Genomic DNA, 20,566 nt, shown 5'->3' with positions numbered 1-20,566 from the left:
TGATGTCCTTTTGGTAGTATTTAGGGTCACATTATCAGAACAGTTTAAGATTGAATTTTCCATGACTGTTCCAAAAAACCTAGCCACTGGTTTAGATATTCAGATGGGAGCTGACCCAGTTGTGGAGTATTTCTAGCAAGGTGCTATTAAATATGACCTGCTTCTCAAAACAATATGTCCTTCTAGTGTTAGGTGTCTGGATGCATTAATTGGTATCTGAAGAAAACAACTGTGACAGAACCTCATTTGTAAGTTTAAGAGCTACTCAAGTATCCTGAAAGGAATTTTCCTCATTTGCTTCCAGTGAAACACTGTTTCTTTTGACAGTTTTGGCTTTTTCATTTGCAAAACTATACCAGACTTTACTGACCATGATAAAATGAATAGATGTGTTAATAAACAGGACACCAGGACACCAGAGTGTTGTCTTCCTATATGAAGTTTGTGACTACATTGACAGGTATGTTTATGTGTGCTACAAGTCAACTAAACATGTATAGTACTTTCCATTCTAAACCACAGTTCTAACAGCTTGCAATTTTCATGATTTAAACACCAGTATCTGGGCCAAGTACTGCCTTATCAGAGACACCTTTTCCCCTTTTACCTATTAGTCCCTCAGATAGGAGCTGTGGATTTACGTGGCAAGGTTTTGGTAGCAGGGGACCATAGGGGTGGTTTCTGTGAGAAGGATCTAGAAGCTGCCCCATGTTTGGTAAGGGCCCCACTGCTGACCAGAGCCAAGCCAATAAGCGATGTTGTTTTGCGCCTCTGTGAGAGCATATTTAAGACAGGGAAAAAAAAACACTGCGCCACACAGCAGCTGGGAGAGTGAGAGGAGTGAGGAACAGCCTTGCAGGCACCAAGGTCAGTGAAGAAGGAGGGGGAGAGGTGCTCCAGGGGCTGGAGCAGAAGTCCCCTGCAGCCTGTGGTGACGACCATGGTGAAGCAGGATGTCCCCCTGCAGCCCATGGAGTACCACGGTGGAGCAGGGCTCCACGCTGCAGCCCGTGGAGGAGACCACGGTGGAGCAGGTGGCCCTGCACCGACAGAGGCTGATGCCTGTGGAAGACCCCTGCCGGAGCAGATTCCGGGCCAGACCTGTAGCGCGTGGAGAGGAGACCGCACAGGAGCAGGTGACCTGGCAGGAGCTGCTGCCCATGGGGGACCCAGGTTGGAGCGGTTTGCTCCTGAGGGATGGCCCCTGTGGTACGGACCCATATCTGGAGCAGCTCTGGAAGAGCTGCTGCCTGTGGGAAGCCCACACCGGATCAGTTCATCAAGGACTGTATCCCGTGGGTGGGACCCCACAGCACAGGGAATGAGAGTGATTGAGAAGGAGCGGCAGAGAAGAAGTGCTGTAGACTGACCATAACCCCCATTCCCCCGTTCCCCTGCGCCGCTCAGGGGGAGGAGGTGGAAGAGGGTGGATGTGGGGGGAAGGTGCTTTTGGTTTCTTTCCTTTGTTTCTCACTTCTCTAGCTTGTTAGTAATTAGCAATAAATCTTACTATCTCCCTATGCCGAATCTGTTTTGCCCGTTACAATAATTACTGCGTGATCTGCTTGTCCTTATCTCAAACTTTGAGCCTTTTTCATCTTATTTTCTCCCTGTTCCTCTTTGAGGAGGGGAGTGAGAGGGCGGCTGTGGTGGAGCTCGGCTGACCACTCGAGCAGAACCACAACACCATGGCATCCTGGTTTTGGCAAATATGTTCATATTGCAAGGCATAAAGAGGCAAAGACAGGGGGACCACAGGAAAGTGATGCTATTAATCATCTACTATTTGGAAATACGCAGATGATGTAAAAGAACACATACTGACTGATGAAGAAGTAGAAAGACTAACTCAGTGGGAATAAGCCCATCATAGAGAGGCTTTTAACTTCAAACACACCCTGGTGTCCTATGAGAAAGAAGTGTTAAATAAAGGTACCCATTCATCAAACACTGTCCACTCTGTTCACTGAATGAAGTATAAATGAATTGAACAAAAATAATCTCAAGACTGCAAACAAAGAGGGACTGAGCAGGACCTTTGTTCTGATATCCTCAGTATTTAAGAATTTAAGCAACCACAATAAGGTTCTTCGGAGAAGGGAATAGGGATCATTACTTATTTAAAACAATGATAAAGAGTCCATCAAAGTTGTTCGTCTCCTCCTTTGAGAGAAAACTGAAGCAAATGGTAGTTAGGGTACACAAGTTCAGCTTAATTGCAAAGCCTTTAGTCCCTCTGTTTCTGGTCCACCACAAATGGAAATGACTGGCATGTTTGGGATGGGTAAAGGCATTTCAGTGAGTACGTTATACCAGTAGCTTCCAGCTGTGCATCAAGGTTGGCATCGAGGAATATCTGCTATTGGGAATAAATCGTAGGCTGCAATCATGCTGCCAGATATTTAGGGAGGCAGGAAACAAAGAGCAATGACCAGGCTTGCTGTTTGCCAGAACAATATGCCCAGCAGAAATCCCTGAGAAGAGCATTTGTAGTGTCCCAAACTTCACGGGTTCTACAACAATAGTGCCCCTTCCAGAAACTGCTTTGGCCATCTCAAATGTGAACTCTTTCCTCATTTTCTCCCTTCCCCACATTTCACTTTGTGGAAAGACTAACCCAGTGGGAATAAGCCCACCACAGAGAGACTTTTAACTTCAAACACATCCTGGTGTCCTATGAGAGAGAAGTGAAACTACCCAAGTTTCCTCAAATAGTCTGCCCCAGTATGTTATTATTATTACCATCATTATTATTTTTTTTTTCTTTTAATGATTAATACCATGTATTTTCTACTGTTTAACGTATGCTCAGTCCAAATTCCTTGCTTTCTCATGCTCTCTGGGGGAATCTATTTTCAAATAATGTTTCTAGACATTGCTATATCCTATGCTACTTCTGTAGGCATCATGAAATACCTGTTTCATACTGGTGTGACTGTCAACAAGTTCAGTCAGCTTTATGTAAATTGCTCGCAACACCCATGTTCGGCCTACTTTTTCCCAATTTCAAACTATAGGGATGCCTTCCAAAACCAGCAAAGCCAAACAAAGCCCTGCAAAGTCAACAAGCTTGCTTACATGTTAGCCCAAAAAACTGACCCCATTGGTCAATCCCGGATCTTATTTACACCTGTACCACGTGTGGACCAGTTCTTCACAGTGTGAGCACTGTACCTCAGTGCTGAATCTCAAGAGTTTGGGGGGCAGATGCACTGCCAGTATGTATTTGTCTAACTTCTGGCATGCAGTTTTGAAATAGCTGAGCCATGATCCTCTGAGGAGGTTTGAGTTAGTGTGATGGAGAAAAGAAACTGGAGAAGAAAGATTTATCCTGGGGGAAAATTAAAATATTCCCTGTAGAAATGCCTTTTTCAGAGCTTGAGGTATGATGGGTAAGTGTAAACACAGAATAAACTCTTCCTCTTTAAGCCCTCAGAGGGGGGCTGGGAGATACATGCAAATTGCTTCCAAGCTGCCTAGTCCCAAAGTAAACCAAATAGTTAAAAGTAACAATGAATTGATGATTGAAGCTTTTGGTAGTTGAAGGCAATTTCATTTTTATTAAACAAAAATAAAATTATTGTAGACTCAAATGTATGAAATACTTTTCCTCTCTTCGAAGCAACTATTTACCTATCCATATGTAACAAATGGTATTCAGTAATAGAAATGTAAAGTGTTAGTCTTTTGTAACTTACTGCATTACACTGATCATGGCTCATTTCTACATGCACACAGATTTCTCTTCTGAATAAGTTGTTTGATTTTGAAAGTAGCATGTCTACTTTGCATTATTTTTGTACATCATTTGGATGCTCAGTTACATCAACAAATGTGTATCTTCTGTGGTCACACAGTTATACCATGTAACACTAGCATTAAAATGGCTGGAATAACATAACACAGCCAGCAGAAAGGACTGTGGCACTGTCTGCCCTTTTAGCTGAAGACATCTCAGGAGTGACTTGGTAAAGCAGGTAAGAGTTACACCGTTACAGACAAGCCTGAGAAGAGAGCTAGACTCAGTGTAAACACTAATGCTAAATACCTGTTTTGTAGGCGAAATAAGATGTAATTTTCCTTTCTTGTTCCATTCATTAGATCTAGTAAAGTAATGTGGAGGAAGTCCCAGTTTCTCACAGCTGTCTGTGTTGGTCATTGACCATCAGAAGGGATGGAAAAGAGTCCTCACAGCACACAGGTGCAACCACACAGGAAAACAAACAAACACAAACAAACAAAAGAGCAGGGATATATTCCAGTGAATTTTGTGCTTACTAGAAAAAAAGGCCCTACGAGTGAGGCTAGGAATCTGCAGGTACCTGAGCAGTGAGTCTCCCTGCTCAGCTGAGAAGGGATGGGTAGGCAGCACATGGGGGGCCCCCAGAGTGCACCCCAAAATGCTCAGTTCCATTCACTCATTGTCTCTCCAACAGCCTTGGCAGCAAGGCGGTGAAGATGCCGGCTCCCTGTCCTACAAACAGCACACAAATGAAACACCTGGACCTTGCTCAGCCACCCCAGCTCCTCCAGCCTGTTATGGAAGTGTCTACTTCAGGGACATCCTCCCCTGAAAGCGGTCCTATCAAGGCTCATCTTTTTGACACTATTTTGATGCATCTTTCCCTGAAATGCTTCTTTCAGAAGTAGCATTTAACTGAGTGAAGTCAGCAGTGTGTACATGGTGCTAACTACTCAAATAACCAAGAGCTACATGAGTACTTTCAGATGTGGGATCTTCTGACTCCTCTGACTAATATTCCTATCGTAGCTGACTAAGGAGGGCTTGTTAAAATGTCAAGAGATTTTTTTGGTTTGCTTCTGTTTGATTGTTGTTTTTGTTTGTTTGTTTGTTTGTTTGTTTGTTTTACTACATAGTTCACTCTCACTGTAGAGGATAATGAACTGACATACTGTTTATTCATCCTACTTATACAGTCCCATGGCAGGAGGAAAATAGTTGCTGCAGCCTAACTGATACTGCATAGTTCAGAAAGTCTTACAGGTGTATGAATAAGAGTGACTGCTCCTACCTGGAAGCACAGATTCAGCTCTGATATTTAAGAGTAGGTCCACATTGAAGATAATGCAGAATAACTATTGCCCAACAAGGAGAAGTCTACTTCTGTACAGCAAAATTTCTGCTGGAGCTCCCCAAACTGTGGGACTAGATTTTTTCACTGTCATTGAGGGACACCAAGGAAAGGTCCATAACATCCTTGCTGCCCAGCTCAGGGCTATGCAAGGGGCAGGGAGCAATTTCTGCATGTCCCTGAGCACTGGCCTGGGGAAGCAAGAGCTGCAGCCCCTAGGTGGATGGGAGGGTAACACTAAGCAAGATGTCTCAGCCCCTTTCATGCACATCTGGAGCTACCTCTTACCCGTGAAATCTGTCCCTCTGCTGATGGCTTGGCTCCCAAGGACAGCTTCTGAGCCTGGATGGTCCTCTGGTAGCTCACTCAGCCATACACAGCTCCCATGCCAAACACTTATGAAATAGTAAAGGAATTTTGCTTGATGTTCATAAGGATGAGACATCACTAACAGAACTATCACACAATAGAGCATAATTCTATATATATATCTGAAGGCAGCATTAGCTTGAGAAAGAGCCTAGGGAAGAAATGCCTAAATTGAAGAGGATGTAAAGAAAATGCATATATATATGCGTACAAAAAAAATAGGCAAGGTAAAGTTTGCCATCAGTATTTACACTGCTGACCTACCCATCAGCTCTTTCTGGTCATTCATTAAATGCATGGAAATTTGTTTAGTGCATGGAAACTATTGATTTTGCCTAATTTAATTATTTCCTTGCATTTCACAGGGACAAACGCTAAACATGGACTGCGCTGTAAAGCTTGTAAGATGAGCATCCACCACAAGTGTGCAGACAGTATTGGACAACAGCGTTGCATGGGCAAGCTGGTAAGTGAGCAGCCCAGGGCAGCAAGTGTGTGTGGGGGACACCTTACTTTGTATGTCAGACCGCCAGGCTAGCATTTACTTGAAAATATAACAACATAATCCAAACCTAGCTACATATCAGAATTAATTCCTATGATTTAAACTGTACTTTCTGTAGTTGAAATTTCTACAGGAAAAGCTACATATTAGTCAAATATTTTGGCGGAGTTTAACAAAAGAAAAAGCCTTCAGTTATGTTTTATTGTTTTTTTCCACTGTTAGGGCTTGAAGAAAAATCATAATTCATCTTTAAAAAAAAAAAAAAAAACTGAAGGAGATTTCGCAGTACAGAGCTTGAAGCAATCTCCCAGTAGGAGAGGAGACCTGCCCCGTATGGACACAGCACCTTAGTGCCTTGGTCACCTTCTGAGCAGCAGGTTCTCATTACTGGCAAAGGCAGGATACTGTATTTGAGATTATTCTAACTTAACTTGGTGACTTTTTTATGGGAAAATGGTTCTTTTGGTTACTTCTGGGGAAAAAAGAAAAAACACTTGGGAAAATGACTATTTGGAATACGGAGAATAGGTACAAATATTCCTGTTTCAGATGTTTTCAGTTCTGTTGCAAACATGTGACAACTGAAGGCACTTACGACAAATCTAAGCTAAAAACAAAGAACCTTATATGTTACATGAGGAAAAAGGCAAGCATTGGCTTCAAAAGGGCCAGAAAACCCACCTCTCTCTGGAAAGATCTTTTCTCTCCAAGTATATTTAGTGAGTGCTATCATTGTTTGTACTCCTGAAGCAAATCTTGATACATTTAAAGCATAACCATAGCCCTAGTGTGAGTCTTTCTGGTACAAGAAGTTGATCTGTGAAGAGCTGAATTACCCTCTTGCAGGCCTGGGACAAGCCAAATATTAAGTCACACTAATTGTTTCACACATTGCTTGATCCCAGCCTCAACTGTTGTGGTCACTAGTTTACAAAAACAGAAAACAAGAGGCAAAATTTATAGCAGAAGGAAGTCCAGCGAAGTCGTGGGAGTTTTATGAGTTCATGTGGTGTCTGAATTTGGTTTGTTTGGGGCCAAACTGAGGCTGGGGAATTGGAATTTATTCTTATAAGAAACCATATATATCAGTCCCCTCATTCCTTCATAATCCATACTGCAGTTCATTAGTGAAAGAACTAGTTCTGGTTTTTGTTTGTTTGTTGTTGTTGTTGTTGTTTTGTTTTGTTTGTTTGTTTGTTTTTTAATATATATTGAATATAGGATACAGAAAATATGCATATCCTCGGGAGGCTTTTCCACTTCTCGGTGTGGCTAGAGGTTCTAAAGGCCTGCAAAAATCAGAGGTCTGAAAATCCTTTTGTGAATCTCTAGTGCCTTGAAAGGTATTTCCAAAGACTTAGGTGTTAGCACCTTCATTTTGGGTACTCAGCCTTTACTTGAGATATTTACAACCTGAGATGGTAGATAGAAAATTAACAGAAAATATTTAATCTTCTAAGAATGGTCTTTAGAGTGATATAGGACAACCTCATTGACAATACTGTGGTATTCTTCAGTGGTATAGCCTGAGTTGTTATAGTGCATTTCTCTACAAACAGACATTTAGGGGACATCTGGTATTGACTTGGGGAATTTTTTGACCTTGCTAGACAAAAAAAAAAAAAGCAGTGGAAGCTGTGGTCAGTCAGCAGCAAGCTTTAAAAAAATACACAGAATTGCTCTATATTTCTTGGGTTTCACAACTTTTTTACTTGAGAACATGGATATTTGGAGACAAGGTGGGGAAGGATAGATGCTTGTTTAGCAAATGCAAATCAATGCAAATTCACTTCACATAAGAAGAAAGGGAGAGGTGAACACAGAGCTTCCCAGAACATCTAATGATTCAGCACTTCTGCTGCAATTAATTAGTGCTGCTTATGTGTAAGACAAAGGAAAAGAGGAGGCTGGAAATGAGCCCATCCTTCTTCCACATAAATACTGGAAATTATTCTTTTCCAGGAGAAAAAAAAAAATCAAATAAATCCCTGATCTCTGCACCCCGCAGTGACTCAACAACAGGAGGCAAATTTCCATCCTTGCCACACTTCACAGAAGAAAAATCCTCTCTGTTATGCCACTAGACAAAGAGCTGAGTTTATTTCTATTATGTCAATCATGGTAGCAATGCACTTCATATGTTTTTGTTTTCTCTCCCTCCAGCCAAAGGGATTTCGACGGTACTACAGCTCACCACTACTCATTCATGAACAGTTTGGCTGCATCAAAGAAGTGATGCCTATTGGTAGGTTTTGATTGCTTTTCCATTCTGTCTCCCTTTGGCAGTGCTCTGCAACAGCAGCAGCAGACTTCCAGCACGGTATTTGCCCTCAGCAGCCTTCCAGCTCCTTTCAGTGACTGGATGTCCTTTTGCCATCTCAGGAAAGGACCACTTCAAAGATACAAAGCTGGAAGGGGTGTGTTTATTGCGCATTTCACTCAAAACCCCCTACACATAACCTCTTAGCAATAATCTTGTTTATAATAATAGCCACCTGATCTCAAGGTAGAAACTTAGAAGAGAGGTGACAGTAGAATACTGAGGTGAAGGTCTGAGCTGGGAAGACCCAGGTGAGAGACAGACATCAAAACAGTGAGAGGCATTTGCATCACTGGTCTGGCTCTTGCTAGGTTCCTGTTCTTTCTCACCCACCTTTCTTACTTTCTTTTTTTTCCTTATTGAATGTTTCTACACTTTTCCCAAGTATCTAAAAGACCATATTTTGTTCACTGTAATAATTGAAAGGGAAAATTTTGAAATGGAGAAGCTCAGTTGGTTCCGGATAATATGCCTTTCCACAAGTACTATGACCAAGCAAGCCTGGCAGTATAAAAAGATGAATGCCAAAAATAGGAGTTTATTAAAATGGCATTTTGTTTTTTTTCAATGATTAAAAAAAAAAAAAAGTCAATTAAATTAATTTCATTTAAGTATCTCTTTCTAAAAAACGTCTGTCATTTTTGTCAAAAATAGTTGAAACATTTTGAGAAAATGACTTTTTTTTACTAAAAAATGAGGTGTGCTTTTTTCTCATCAAAAATCAAAATTCCATGTATTTTTTTCAGTACTTTGGCAAAATTTTCTTCCTTTTATACAGTAATGCTAAGGTACTGTATGCTAAGTGTTTACTGCCCTGTATAACAAAGGAGGCTGAGGTCTAATAATGCAGTAAATATAAAAGGGTTTCATCTGGATCCATTCATGCCAATTGAAGACACCCATTTCTCTGCCATGGGAGAGTATTTTAGGACTAGCTAAGAGGAAGAATGGGAATGAGAAATGATCAGACACACCCGTGGGGGTAGTGGGCTTTCTGGCTACCCCTAGACTGTGCTCAGCAACCTGGAGCAAATTCCTAACTGTGAGTACTTTCTGATGACTGCCCCCAGACCCCTGTTTGTCCCACATTGGGGAGATCAACATCTCTCCAGGAAGATCTAGGTCATCTTGCTTATCCATGTTATCGCAGTAGCAGCACTATGAGGGTTAATGGCATAAAGATGATGGCCCACGCACACCACCCAGATGCTCTGTCATGGTTTTCTCATGACAGGGATTCAAAGAATCTGTATGAGGGAAGGATGATCTTTATGTGAGCAGAAAGGCAGCAAAAAAATTGCTAGCAAAAGACGGTTCCACTAAGTTATTCAAGCGCTTTTTATCTGGATAGTCTCTCAACTTGTATTTCTAAACATACATCCCAACATGTCGGTACAAGCAGATGTTTCTCCAAGTGGAGCAGGAACACAGCCAGAAATACGTTTCAGGGACTGATGCGTGTTTTGCTCCTTCTGTTGCAGCCTGTGGCAATAAAGTTGATCCTGTGTACGAAACTCTCCGCTTTGGGACTTCCTTGGCTCAGAAAACTAAGAAGGGCAGTTCTGGCAGTGGGTCTGACTCTCCCAACAGGAATTCTGTAAGTATCCCACACCTTTGTTCCATTTTCTCTTTAGAGGAGCAACACACATTGATTCACAGGAGCTGGTACTGGAGTTCACAAAACTTGCATTTCAAGCTGAAAAAATAATAATAATAATAATAAATACATAAAAGCTCATTCCCAGCTCCTGAAATGAGACAAGAAAACACTTTATTTTTATAAACTCAGGTTTTAAGTATCTTTTTGATGACTCTTGAGAAAAAGAATAAAGTACAAATTAAGTGAATAATGTTCTCCTATCAGATTGGAAAAGGAAATTATATTCTTTATTTTTGCGTATCTGTGGAAAAGCGGAACAGGAATATTTAACTGTGATCCCAGACTGAACACATCTTGCCTGTTGCTGATAGTGGACATTTACCCTTCACACAAATGACAGTGTTGGGTTTGAAGTCATCAGAGCCTAGATTTAGAAATACACCTTCTTCCTTCTCCATTGTATTCTCAAGGGTGGCATCACAGGGTTGGGCTCCTCTCTCCAAATCCCAAATGCTGGCAGGTGTTCTCAGTTTGTTATATCCCAGTAAGAGACTTTCACATTAAAGTTAATCTTTGTCATTCATTCTCCCTTGTCATGAAAGTCACTTTCTTCAGGACTATGGCAAGAGGGTGGAAAAGGAGGACAAGGGAAAAGAGAGTTCCCTTAGTCCTGACTGTACTAAATCCTTACCTAGTTCAGTAATACCACTTAAGCATTTGTGTAAGGTAATGTCTTGTAATGTCTTTCTTTTCCCGAGAGATTCTTCTCACCCCTCAAAAACCAATTACAACTGAATGCACTGCAGATTGAAGCTGATTGTCATGTCTAAAAATTAGACCCATGCCATCTGACAATCTTTCCTGCACTTACCTCAGGAAAAAAAAAAAAAAAGATGGCATGCATGGAGGCACCATGAGAGTTGGTCTGCAACCCTCAGAATGAATACTTAATGTTTAATTTAAACTTGTCCTTAATTCTATTTATGTTTGGTTAAATGTTTTCCTAGGACTCAAACATATGCTCACTCACATGACTGAACTGTAATTTCAGATGGTATAGGTGACCTCTAAACAGACTTGGAATTGTCTCAGATGGGAAAGAAAGCAGACAAATTTACACAAGAACCAAGTGTAATCTGCAAGGGGGTTATTGAGGGATATGTCCTTCATATACTCTTGTATGTGCCTTAAAAGGAACTTGGTAATTTTCATTCTTTTTTTTTTTTCTTTAAAAAAAAAAAGTGATTCTACCACCTGTCATATTGTGGTTACAGTTCTTACTTTCAATTATTTCATTTACTTTGAAACAGAGGTTCTACAAATGTAATTATTGCATTATAAATAAATAAAGCATTGAATTATGAATATAATATGTGAATAATATATATATGATATATATATGATATTTATAATATATATGAATACTCATGCAAAGAAATCATGAATGCTGTGTCAGCTTTCCCTAGAGAGCTGATCTTAACTAGGTGGGGTGTGGGTGTAGAATGAGGAACACAGGTTTATTGTGGGAATTTCTACAGGGTATTGAGGCTGAAAGAGAATAAAAAACGTGTCAGCATACAGAAAATAGAGAACACAGAGAACTGAATCAGCCTGGAGAAGAGAAGACTGAGAGGGGATCTCCTCAGTGTATATAAATATCTGAGGGGTCGGGGACAGAAGGATGTAGCCAACCTCTTCTCAGTGGTTTGTGGGGATAGGACAAAGGGCAATGGCTGCAAGTTAGAACACAGGAAGTTCCGCACTGACATGCGAAAGAACTTCTTCACGGTGAGGATGATGGAGCATTGGAACAGGCTGCCTAGGGAGGTTGTGGAGTCTCCTTCTGTGGAGATATTCAAGGCCTGTCTGGACGCCTACCTGGGCAGCCTGCTCTGAGGAACCTGCTTTGGCAGGGGGGTTGGACCCGATGATCTTTAGAAGTCCCTTCCAACCCCTACAGTTCTGTGATTCCGTGAATAAACAGACATGTGAAACCATACATTCTGCCAGTGCAAGCCTGTGGATTAAGTCAAGGATAAAAACCAGGGGCAGACCCAATCCTATCCAAAACGATGGGGCCATAGAGCTTCACAGCCATTATGTGTCACCAAGGAGCAGGCACTGACCAGTATCCAGAGCAGAGAGTGACGCAGAGCCCTTAGAGCCCAGGTAAAAATGCACTGGAGTATGCATGCTAACTGTCTGTGCAGTTAACAACACATAGGGACTAAAATCCTTCCCCAGTACTTCCTCAACTCTGTGCTGCTCTACTCCTTGGAAAACAGAAGCAGCAATGCAGCTGTGAGGCTCACAGCATCACTGGGCCTTTGTGGCTCATCCATGCCCCAGTCCTGGGAGCTGGGGACTGCTTTGGGGTTCTGCTGTGGGACCAAACTGTGGACACGAGGGATATGGTGACATCTGGGAACGTACTGCACCTTGCAGGTGTGTCCAAGCCAGCAAAGGGCTAGCTCATGGTCACAGCAGTATAGCTGCACCTGTCAAGGCTAGTTAAAAGGCCAGGAGCTGGGATTTGCCTCTACAGCTTCCAGGATTGCAGCTCATGCCTGTGCAGTGTAGAGATACTGTCTTGTTCTGAATTAGCCAAGGTATTTTTAACACAACTAAGCAGTGTGGATGCACCCACTATGATTTTCAGCCCAGATTCTGCACTTCCTGTAAAAGAAAGTAGCCATATGTTCCAGATTTAGTACTTACTGCTTCCTTCAAAATGTGTTTCTGCAACCCACATTTATAAAGTCACTTGAGGTGATGTAAATGTGATTCCAGTTCTTGTTAGTGTTTGGGGGATCAGCTCCTCTCAAAAGCAGCTTTGTACCTCTGTGATTTCTATTAGACCCTTTGTCATATAACTCTTAACTGAGTTAGTCCTTTGGCATGCCTGAGGTTTCAGATGATATATATGTTGAAAAGACAGTCACTGCATATCCCACATGCAGTAGTACCCAACAAAGTATGAAGCTAATTAACAATTTTGATGCTAGTCTAAGAAGACTGAGGAACATGCCATAGCAATGAACTGAAAAGTAGCCGGTACTTACTGTTTCAACAAAAACAGTCTTTCCCTTTCCCACACAGTGATTAGAAATCCCTAGATATGTTCTATATTGACTCCTTGTTATCATCTCTATTGCAGTGCCTTCTTATCCAGGGGTGACCCATTTGTGCAAGGTGCAAGACAAGCAAGGCCTGGTCCAAAAGGTTGAGTCTAAAAACGATGCTTAACAGAGCAGTAAAATATAAGGCTGTGAAAAACAGCAAGGGAAACAGGATAATCACAGGATGCCTGTGGCATAAATCTACTCTTAACTCTTTCATTCATCAGTATACTTGGGTTGAGAAGTAGCTAGGAAAGGTCTTGATACTGGAAATAAATTTACAGGAAATATACTAAACTGCTAAAGTACTTTCTAAAAAAAAATATTTGTTGTCAGCATTAATGAAAGGAAAACATAATATAAAAGGCTGCAAAGCAATTCTGATTTTTGCTCCCTGAACAAAGGCAATGAATGTTTCTCATTTGGCTTTTCTTCCTGAAATTCAGGCAAAGGTCTACAAATCACTGAATAGAGTTGTGTATACAGTGTAATTCTAGAGTGTCATAGAATAATTAAGACACGTGGAAGGATTTAACTTAAAATCCTGTTAACAAGAAATAAATAAAGCTTAGGAGCATATAAGGACTTGCAGTTTTTCATACTGGGAACATTGTCTCACTCTTCAGTGTAAAGTTTTGTTTGTTTGTTTTTTAGTATAGTTATAAAAGATGTTTTACCCAAAAGAAGTCATGGGGGTAGAGTTCAGAAACTGAAGCTCTGTAAGGTCAGATTCGAACAGAGTTGTTTGGAGTAGCTTGTGGTTCCTCTCAGGCTATACATGGAGAAGCCAACGCTTGGGATTTTGTCATCCCATATTTCCCTATATCCTAGAACAATGGGTCCCTAATAGCAATTGGCATTAATATTGTACACATCAGAAATCATAGTAATTCTAACAACAATATTTTGGTTTAATTTGTCTCTAACTATACCAATCAGATGACTATATAAAAAGTTTCTTTTTATACAGTCAGAAAAAGAAAAAGGCAGATATTTCAAAACTGACTTCACCAGCTCCATCACTCTCCAGCTCCTTCTTTCAAAACATGTTAACAGAATTAAAATCACACTTATGCTACAGTTATTTTACTGAAAAAAAAATATTTAAGGTTAATAATTTGATAGTCGATAGTTTCAATTAATAGCCAGTTTCTTCTGTAGACAGCTTTTTGGAAAACCTGCATCATCTACAAATTCCACAAAATCCCTTCTATTATATAAAGACAACTACATTTTTTAGCATATAGTCATTTTTTCCTTAACTTTCACTTCACTTTTCACTGAAAAAGTTTTTTACTCCAGGCTGGAAATCTGTTTTGGAGTTCTTTCTGGGCTTTTACTACTTCCTGTGGAGTAGGGTATTTGTTGTGTACCACCAGATAAAATGTTTTGTGCAAACCCATCAGGTTGTCTTGCTCTCCTCTGATAGCGCCCAAATGCTGCATTTCCCAAAGGCTCATGTGTGGTCCTAGTTCACCTTGACACTTGTTTTTTCTGGCTTTTCCCATCTCATTTCCTCTTTCTGTCCCTGCAGACAGCTGACCTGGCAGAAGTTCCTGAGGAAGCCGACAGCAGCCTTGACATAAGCAGGAAACGCAGCAACAGTGGTGAGTGCTCCCAGGCCAGGATCATAGAATCATAGAATATCCTGAGTTAGAAGGGGCCCATAACAATCATCAAGTCCAACTCCTGGATAGCATCTTCAGGTGTATTGGCCTTATGCAGACATGTGTGCAACCTGTTTTGGATGTTTTTTTTTATAGAATATCTATGTTTCAGCACTATTCTGGTTTTAGAAGGGGGAAGTGGGTGGCACGAGTAGTTGGTGAAAGAATTTAAGGGATTTGTTTTGAATGTTAGATGAGATCCAAGCCACTGGTTTTCTTAATTTATTGTGTCCTGACATGAGACAAGGTTCAGGTCCATTCCTTGTCTCCTGTGCTTCATGAACATTGCTGTAATCACTTTAAAAGCTTCAGTTACACATTGATAAAGGGGAAAAAAATAAACCTTATTTTTTTCTTTTTCTATAAGTCTAACTTGTCTACATATCTCTATATAACATAATCTTATTGGGGTAGGAAATGAATCATATAATATCCATATGTCTATAAAATATCCATCACAATGAATCCTGATTATAATTGCAGCTTCTCAGTACGACAGTATGTGCCCCAGTAATATTAGTAGCCAACTCCTTTGTCTACTTTGCAGTGAGCATAATGTTTTTACTGCAATGATATGATGGGATTTTTAAGAGTTAGGGGTGAAATCTCAGACACTGCGGGGTAGTGTTCGTGACCCTCTTCTTGAATGGTAAGGTGCATGGTGAGGGAAGCAATAAGTACAAACAGGTTTGAAGCACTTCTATCGAATCTTTTCTAATAGCACAAGGAGTCTACTTTGCTGAATCTCACATGAGATGTACGCTACAAAAATAAATCACAGTGAGCGTAGGTTTTTTCTGTTAGACCCCCATGATCCTTAAGTGCAGCTGGTAATATACGTAGGTGAAATGCCAGCTTTAGCTGTCTATTCCCCCTTTATGCTACCACCTCCTCATTCCTTTACTTTCCACATGGTGCCATCACTTCTCTTCACTGTGTTCAGTCATTTCCTCCCTTTCATTCTGTAAACATCCCATCCACATTATCTTTTCTCTTCTGAAAATTTATTTAGCTTTTCCATCTCACAAGTGTAAGTTTTTCTGACCTGGTTAAAGATAAAGAATTCATACTGCTTCACACTTTGTAATCCTGCCCACCTGAGATTAATTTGGCCCTGTCTGAGTTTCCAGATAACTTTTTTTTTCATTGTTGAACAGGAGTTTCATTTCTGAAATCCAAAGATACTTTTTTCTGAGAGATCTGCCTTCTCTTAATGCACTGAGAGGCATTCAAGGAACTTACTCCAAGAGATTAGTTTAAAAACCAAGCATGTGTCAAACCTCCAAATAACTTCCGTGGCACATTAACAATTCCTTTGATCACTACTGGCTTTTTACAGTCCATCCTTCAGAGGCTCAGGGTATAAATTATGCATAAGTCACTCCAAAAATTTTCCCTTGGTAGATTTTTAATAAACTGCCTGCACTATTTGCACAAACTATGGAAATGTTTTTGTTTGGTTGGTTGGTTGGTTGGTTGGTTTTTTTTTGGTCTTCTGCTGCTAGGGCAAACAAATATGAAAATAGGTGGATTTCTGTTTTGTGGAGACATGAATTACATAGCTGTATGCCTTTCAGATTCAAGTGCCTCCTTCCAATATCCAGAGACCATGAGCTAAACAGAGATTAAAAATTTAACAAAGTAAATTCAGAATATTGCTACAGGGTGATTCCCACTCCTTTTTCCTCAGTTGTCCACTGCCTCTTTAGCAGATGGTTCCACATTAATGCCTTGATGAATCAGGTCCATTCCACTTCTTTTCTTTCAAAAAAAAAAAAAAAAAAGCTGACTTCTGGAAATAAGATTTTAGGAATATGCACATTTGAGTCTCTTTGTTTAATGGGAACAATGAGAACAGCGAACAGCAAAAAGGACTCAGCACATGCATGGCAATGTAATCAATCCTGTAGACATATGACAGTAACTTCAAGGGAAGATGGTGTCTTTCAGGCCCTGGCACACAAACTATACAACAAAGCTATCTAGTTTACAACTGTAAGATGACATTCTTAATTTCCAGCCCTTCAGCCTCCTCTAAGCCAGTTACACTCCATCATTACTGTGAATTGCCAACTGTAACAGAAGTTCCACAGGCCAAAATGTACTTTAAATTGTGTGTATGAGCCTGTTATCAACAGGGATTTCAGGAAATGTGAGACTTCTTCCTGGCAAAGCCAGGTTTGGCGGGCACTTCTCTGTATACACAAGGATATGGTCCATGACCCCTCCCCACCACCTGGGTCAGCACCACGGCTCACAAGACATGTTAGTAACCAGGCTTTATTTTCTGTCACTGAGCAGAAATTACCCTGAACATGCTGCTGTGCTGCAGTACTTCCACTTACCCTGATGAAAGACTTTCTGCAAATCCAAAGTGCTCCTGGTTACTCAACTCATTTACCAGGACTTGTTCAATTTGCTTTCCTATCTCTTTTTCCTCTACCAAAAGAAAAATAATGATTAAAAAAAATTAAAAAGGCATAGAAATTTGAGTAGGATTTAAACACTGCCAGTGCGCACTTTATATCCCTTTATACACATGCCAGCTACCCGTATACTTCTCTGCTAGAAGATTTTGCAAAGTGTTTTTTTGTTGTTGTTGTTTTTTGTTTTTGTTTTTGTTTGTTTGTTTGTTTGGGGTGGTTTTTTTTGGTTTGGTTTGGTTTGGTTTTTTGTTTTTTTTCTTCTTTTTTTTCATAAGGTTCACCCTTCTGGTGACGGTGACAGTGTGCAGGGTCAGTGTCCTTCTGTGACCAGACCTGGTGAAGTGCACAGTGAGCCACTTATTTTCTCTGAATACATGAAGCAATATGACAGCAAAACAAAAAGAAAATAAACTCAAGCAATAAGCCTGGTCCTTATTACTGTTTCTGAGATTTGCAAAATGTTGTTAGAGACTACAAAATACAGCTTCTGCTTGAAACACCTGCAGGTATAAATGGTGGGAGGAGAAGCTGATGGTACTAGCTGCTCAAAGACTCCAGCTATTAAAATAATATTCAGACTTTATCCAGAAAACACCAAGTCATTTTTCAAATGTGAAGGGGGATTCAATGAATGTAATAAAGCCACTGTGGTGTTTCCAGGGACATAAGTGAAGACAGGCATCTGTCAGCTCACAAAGCAATTACGAATACAGCGTAACTGATTAGTATCAGGTACTGTTAGATGCTGCCTCCATGTCTTATTCCATAAGTTTCTGATTTAATAACTTAGAAGCAAATTTCCAAACATACAGGCCTGTATCTCATATAACCCATCTCGACTTAAAGACACATCAAGTACCCCTATGAAATCAGAGGGAGAGGCGGCGTATTTAGTGTCCCCAGGCAGGGTCTACTGGGGAGAGAGGGCAATGCCTCTCAAACATTCAGGGACAGAGGGTCCAGAAGCAGGGTTGGCTACAAACTTCCCTCAGTATCACTCATGTATGGTCATCAGATTTTGCAGTTGCTTTTAAATGGAAATCCTGCTGGTCCTAAACATGAAAATACAGCATTGAGTGTGAAGAAAAGGCTGCAGGGCTTTAAGTAGCAATGCAACTGGGGGGCTTAGGTTCTATGCTGTACCTATGCATATTCATCTGATAAAAATGGCTTATTTATTATGATTGTAAATTGTTCAGGAAAGAGATTGTTTTGAGCCATGAGCCAAGGTTAGTGGGATACCTGGTTTTGTTGGGGGTATAAAAAGGTTCAGAAGAGAGCACAGGGGATCATGGAAAGTAAGGGGGGGGAAGGAAGAGTTTAACAAAACTAAGCTGGTTCTGACAAGGTGAAGAGCCTTAACCTATTCCTAAAATGTCATATGTTTGCTTTATTTCAGTGTTTACATATTCTGAAAATGGCACAGAACACTTTGGAGAAGAACCAAAAAATATACATTCCCCGGTATGGGCAAAATTTTTCTGAGAATGCAATGGGAATGGGAAGACATATATAAAGGTTATTTTTACAGACAGCTGTGAATTTACCTTAGACTGTGGAACTGTAGTACAACTGCTGGGGCACTATTATGGGGAAGCGTCAGTATCTGACTGTCACATAATTACATTGTCACATAAAACATTTCTGGGCTACTGACCACAGTTGGAAGCAGTATACTAGATTGGATGCCTCTTTGGTTGACCCATTATGGAGCCTTTTGTGTTCTTTCTTCTGTTTATTACAAATTGACATTGTGAACACAAAAAATCCACTGTGGAGGCCATGTCATAACAACGAAACTGCAGTAACATAAAAATCACAGGCCTGACACAATCTGAAAAATTACCTGGACTTTGTTTTAGGTACTTTTTTTTTTTTTTTCCCCCTCCAGATTTCCAGTGGAGAAGAGGAGGTGAGAAAGTCTTCTCCATGGGAAGCTCAGTGCAAACAGCTTTCTGTTTAAGAAAGTGATTTTCCCTCTCTGCTCATTGGAGCTATGCACTGTACAGCTCTAGCTCATCCATAATGAGGACTGTATAATAGACACATCATAAAATGCCAGTAATATATTACTGGACTTGCAACATTCATACATTAACAGAGAGCAAAAGACAGACTGATTTTTAAGAGCTTGACCAAAAGACCAACTTGTTCAGATTTCTGCTTGTCTCCTCTGGAAGCCTGAAATTGGATTTTGGTGTTCAAAGAATCTTGTGTCACATACATGAAGACATTTATGGCCTTAGTGGCTAACGGTGTTTCTGGGTGACAGTCCTCCAAGATGTGAAAGCAATGAGATTCTGTCTCATCTCTTGGAAGACCAGGCTCTGGTTCCTCACTGTGACAAAGGCAACCAAATTCCTGAGTTTTCCTACAAATCAATAAGCTCCAGATATCGGTACATGTTGCACCTCATTTCTAACTCTGTAAAGGACAGATATTTACATTTTCTCTTTATCTTTTTTCTTAAAGGGACCATTTTATAAAAGCACGCTACAAATGAACACTTATGTTGCCTTGTACAAATTTGTACCACAAGAAAATGAAGACTTAGAGATGAGGTAAAGTCCCAAAATATTTATTAGTTGATTTGACCCAAGCAAACTGATACTTATATGGTTACATATGACTTAGGGAGGTGATAGGGGAGAAAGGGTGTTTGGCAGAAGGGAGAATTTATTCTGACATTTGTTCTAGACATTTTTTTAATATAGGTATCCACTCATAGAAACCACTCACATTCTCATAGAAACAAAGCTGGCAACCAATTTTTTGGCAAGGACACAACAGATAAAATGTTTCAAGGACACCTACATCACTTCAGGAGGAAGATGGCTTTCAGCTAGAAAACATTCAGTTTTCAGTTGCCTATTTTTTTTTTTTTTTTCAAACAGAAGTTTTCAACTAGGAATTCCTCACCAGCTCTCATGCTAATGCTGAACATTTTAATACTCCTATTTAATTTTCCCTCATATTCATATTATATCTGAGAAAAAAATAAATTAAAAAAAATGATGTCCAGCTGCTGGATGGCAATGTTTTCACCAGAAAGATGCATTCTAAGCTTTGCAAAATAACCTTGTTAATTATCATTTTTAACACTTCCTGCCTCAGTTCTGCATCAGTTGCTGCAAGGTGTAATCCAAACCCCCTGAAGTGTAAGGCCATCTTTCCTTTGGGTACAATTAGCTTGACTCATGCTCCTCACATTTTGCAGGACCTTGCTAGAGCTGTTGACTTTAAATGTGTCAACTCTCTTCAAGGCATCCCCTGCATAAAAATAAGCATGCACATGCCACAGAATGTAGGAAGTTGCCAGAGAAATGTCCCTGTTGTCAGCACCTCCTTCACAGAAAGCCTTTTTGGTGTTCCCAGCTGCAGCTTCTCATTGCTCTGGAAAGAATGGGTGGGATGTAAGGCATAAATAACGAGCTTCCCTATCAGTCTGTTTTGTTAGCATTTCTTTA

General features: G+C 40.4%; 1 protein-coding gene across 1 annotated transcript in view; it reads left to right on the top strand.

The window, feature by feature from the left end:
* The window catches only part of STAC (SH3 and cysteine rich domain), a gene marked incomplete at both ends in the record, with an annotated part of 83,628 nt that overhangs the window by 47,516 nt on the left and 15,546 nt on the right, over window positions 1-20,566 (top strand). Inside the window, 6 exons of the mRNA XM_084281540.1 lie at window positions 5,828-5,928; window positions 8,131-8,212; window positions 9,769-9,884; window positions 14,541-14,613; window positions 18,499-18,563; window positions 19,572-19,660. Of these exons, the coding sequence (XP_084137666.1) occupies window positions 5,828-5,928; window positions 8,131-8,212; window positions 9,769-9,884; window positions 14,541-14,613; window positions 18,499-18,563; window positions 19,572-19,660 (526 nt within the window). The remainder of the gene's footprint in view (window positions 1-5,827; window positions 5,929-8,130; window positions 8,213-9,768; window positions 9,885-14,540; window positions 14,614-18,498; window positions 18,564-19,571; window positions 19,661-20,566) is intronic.

The sequence above is a fragment of the Netta rufina genome (assembly GCF_964035555.1).
Source record: "Netta rufina genome assembly, chromosome: 2".
In the NCBI taxonomy this organism is placed as follows: domain Eukaryota; kingdom Metazoa; phylum Chordata; class Aves; order Anseriformes; family Anatidae; genus Netta; species Netta rufina.
This window is presented reverse-complemented; position numbering and strand designations above follow the sequence as displayed.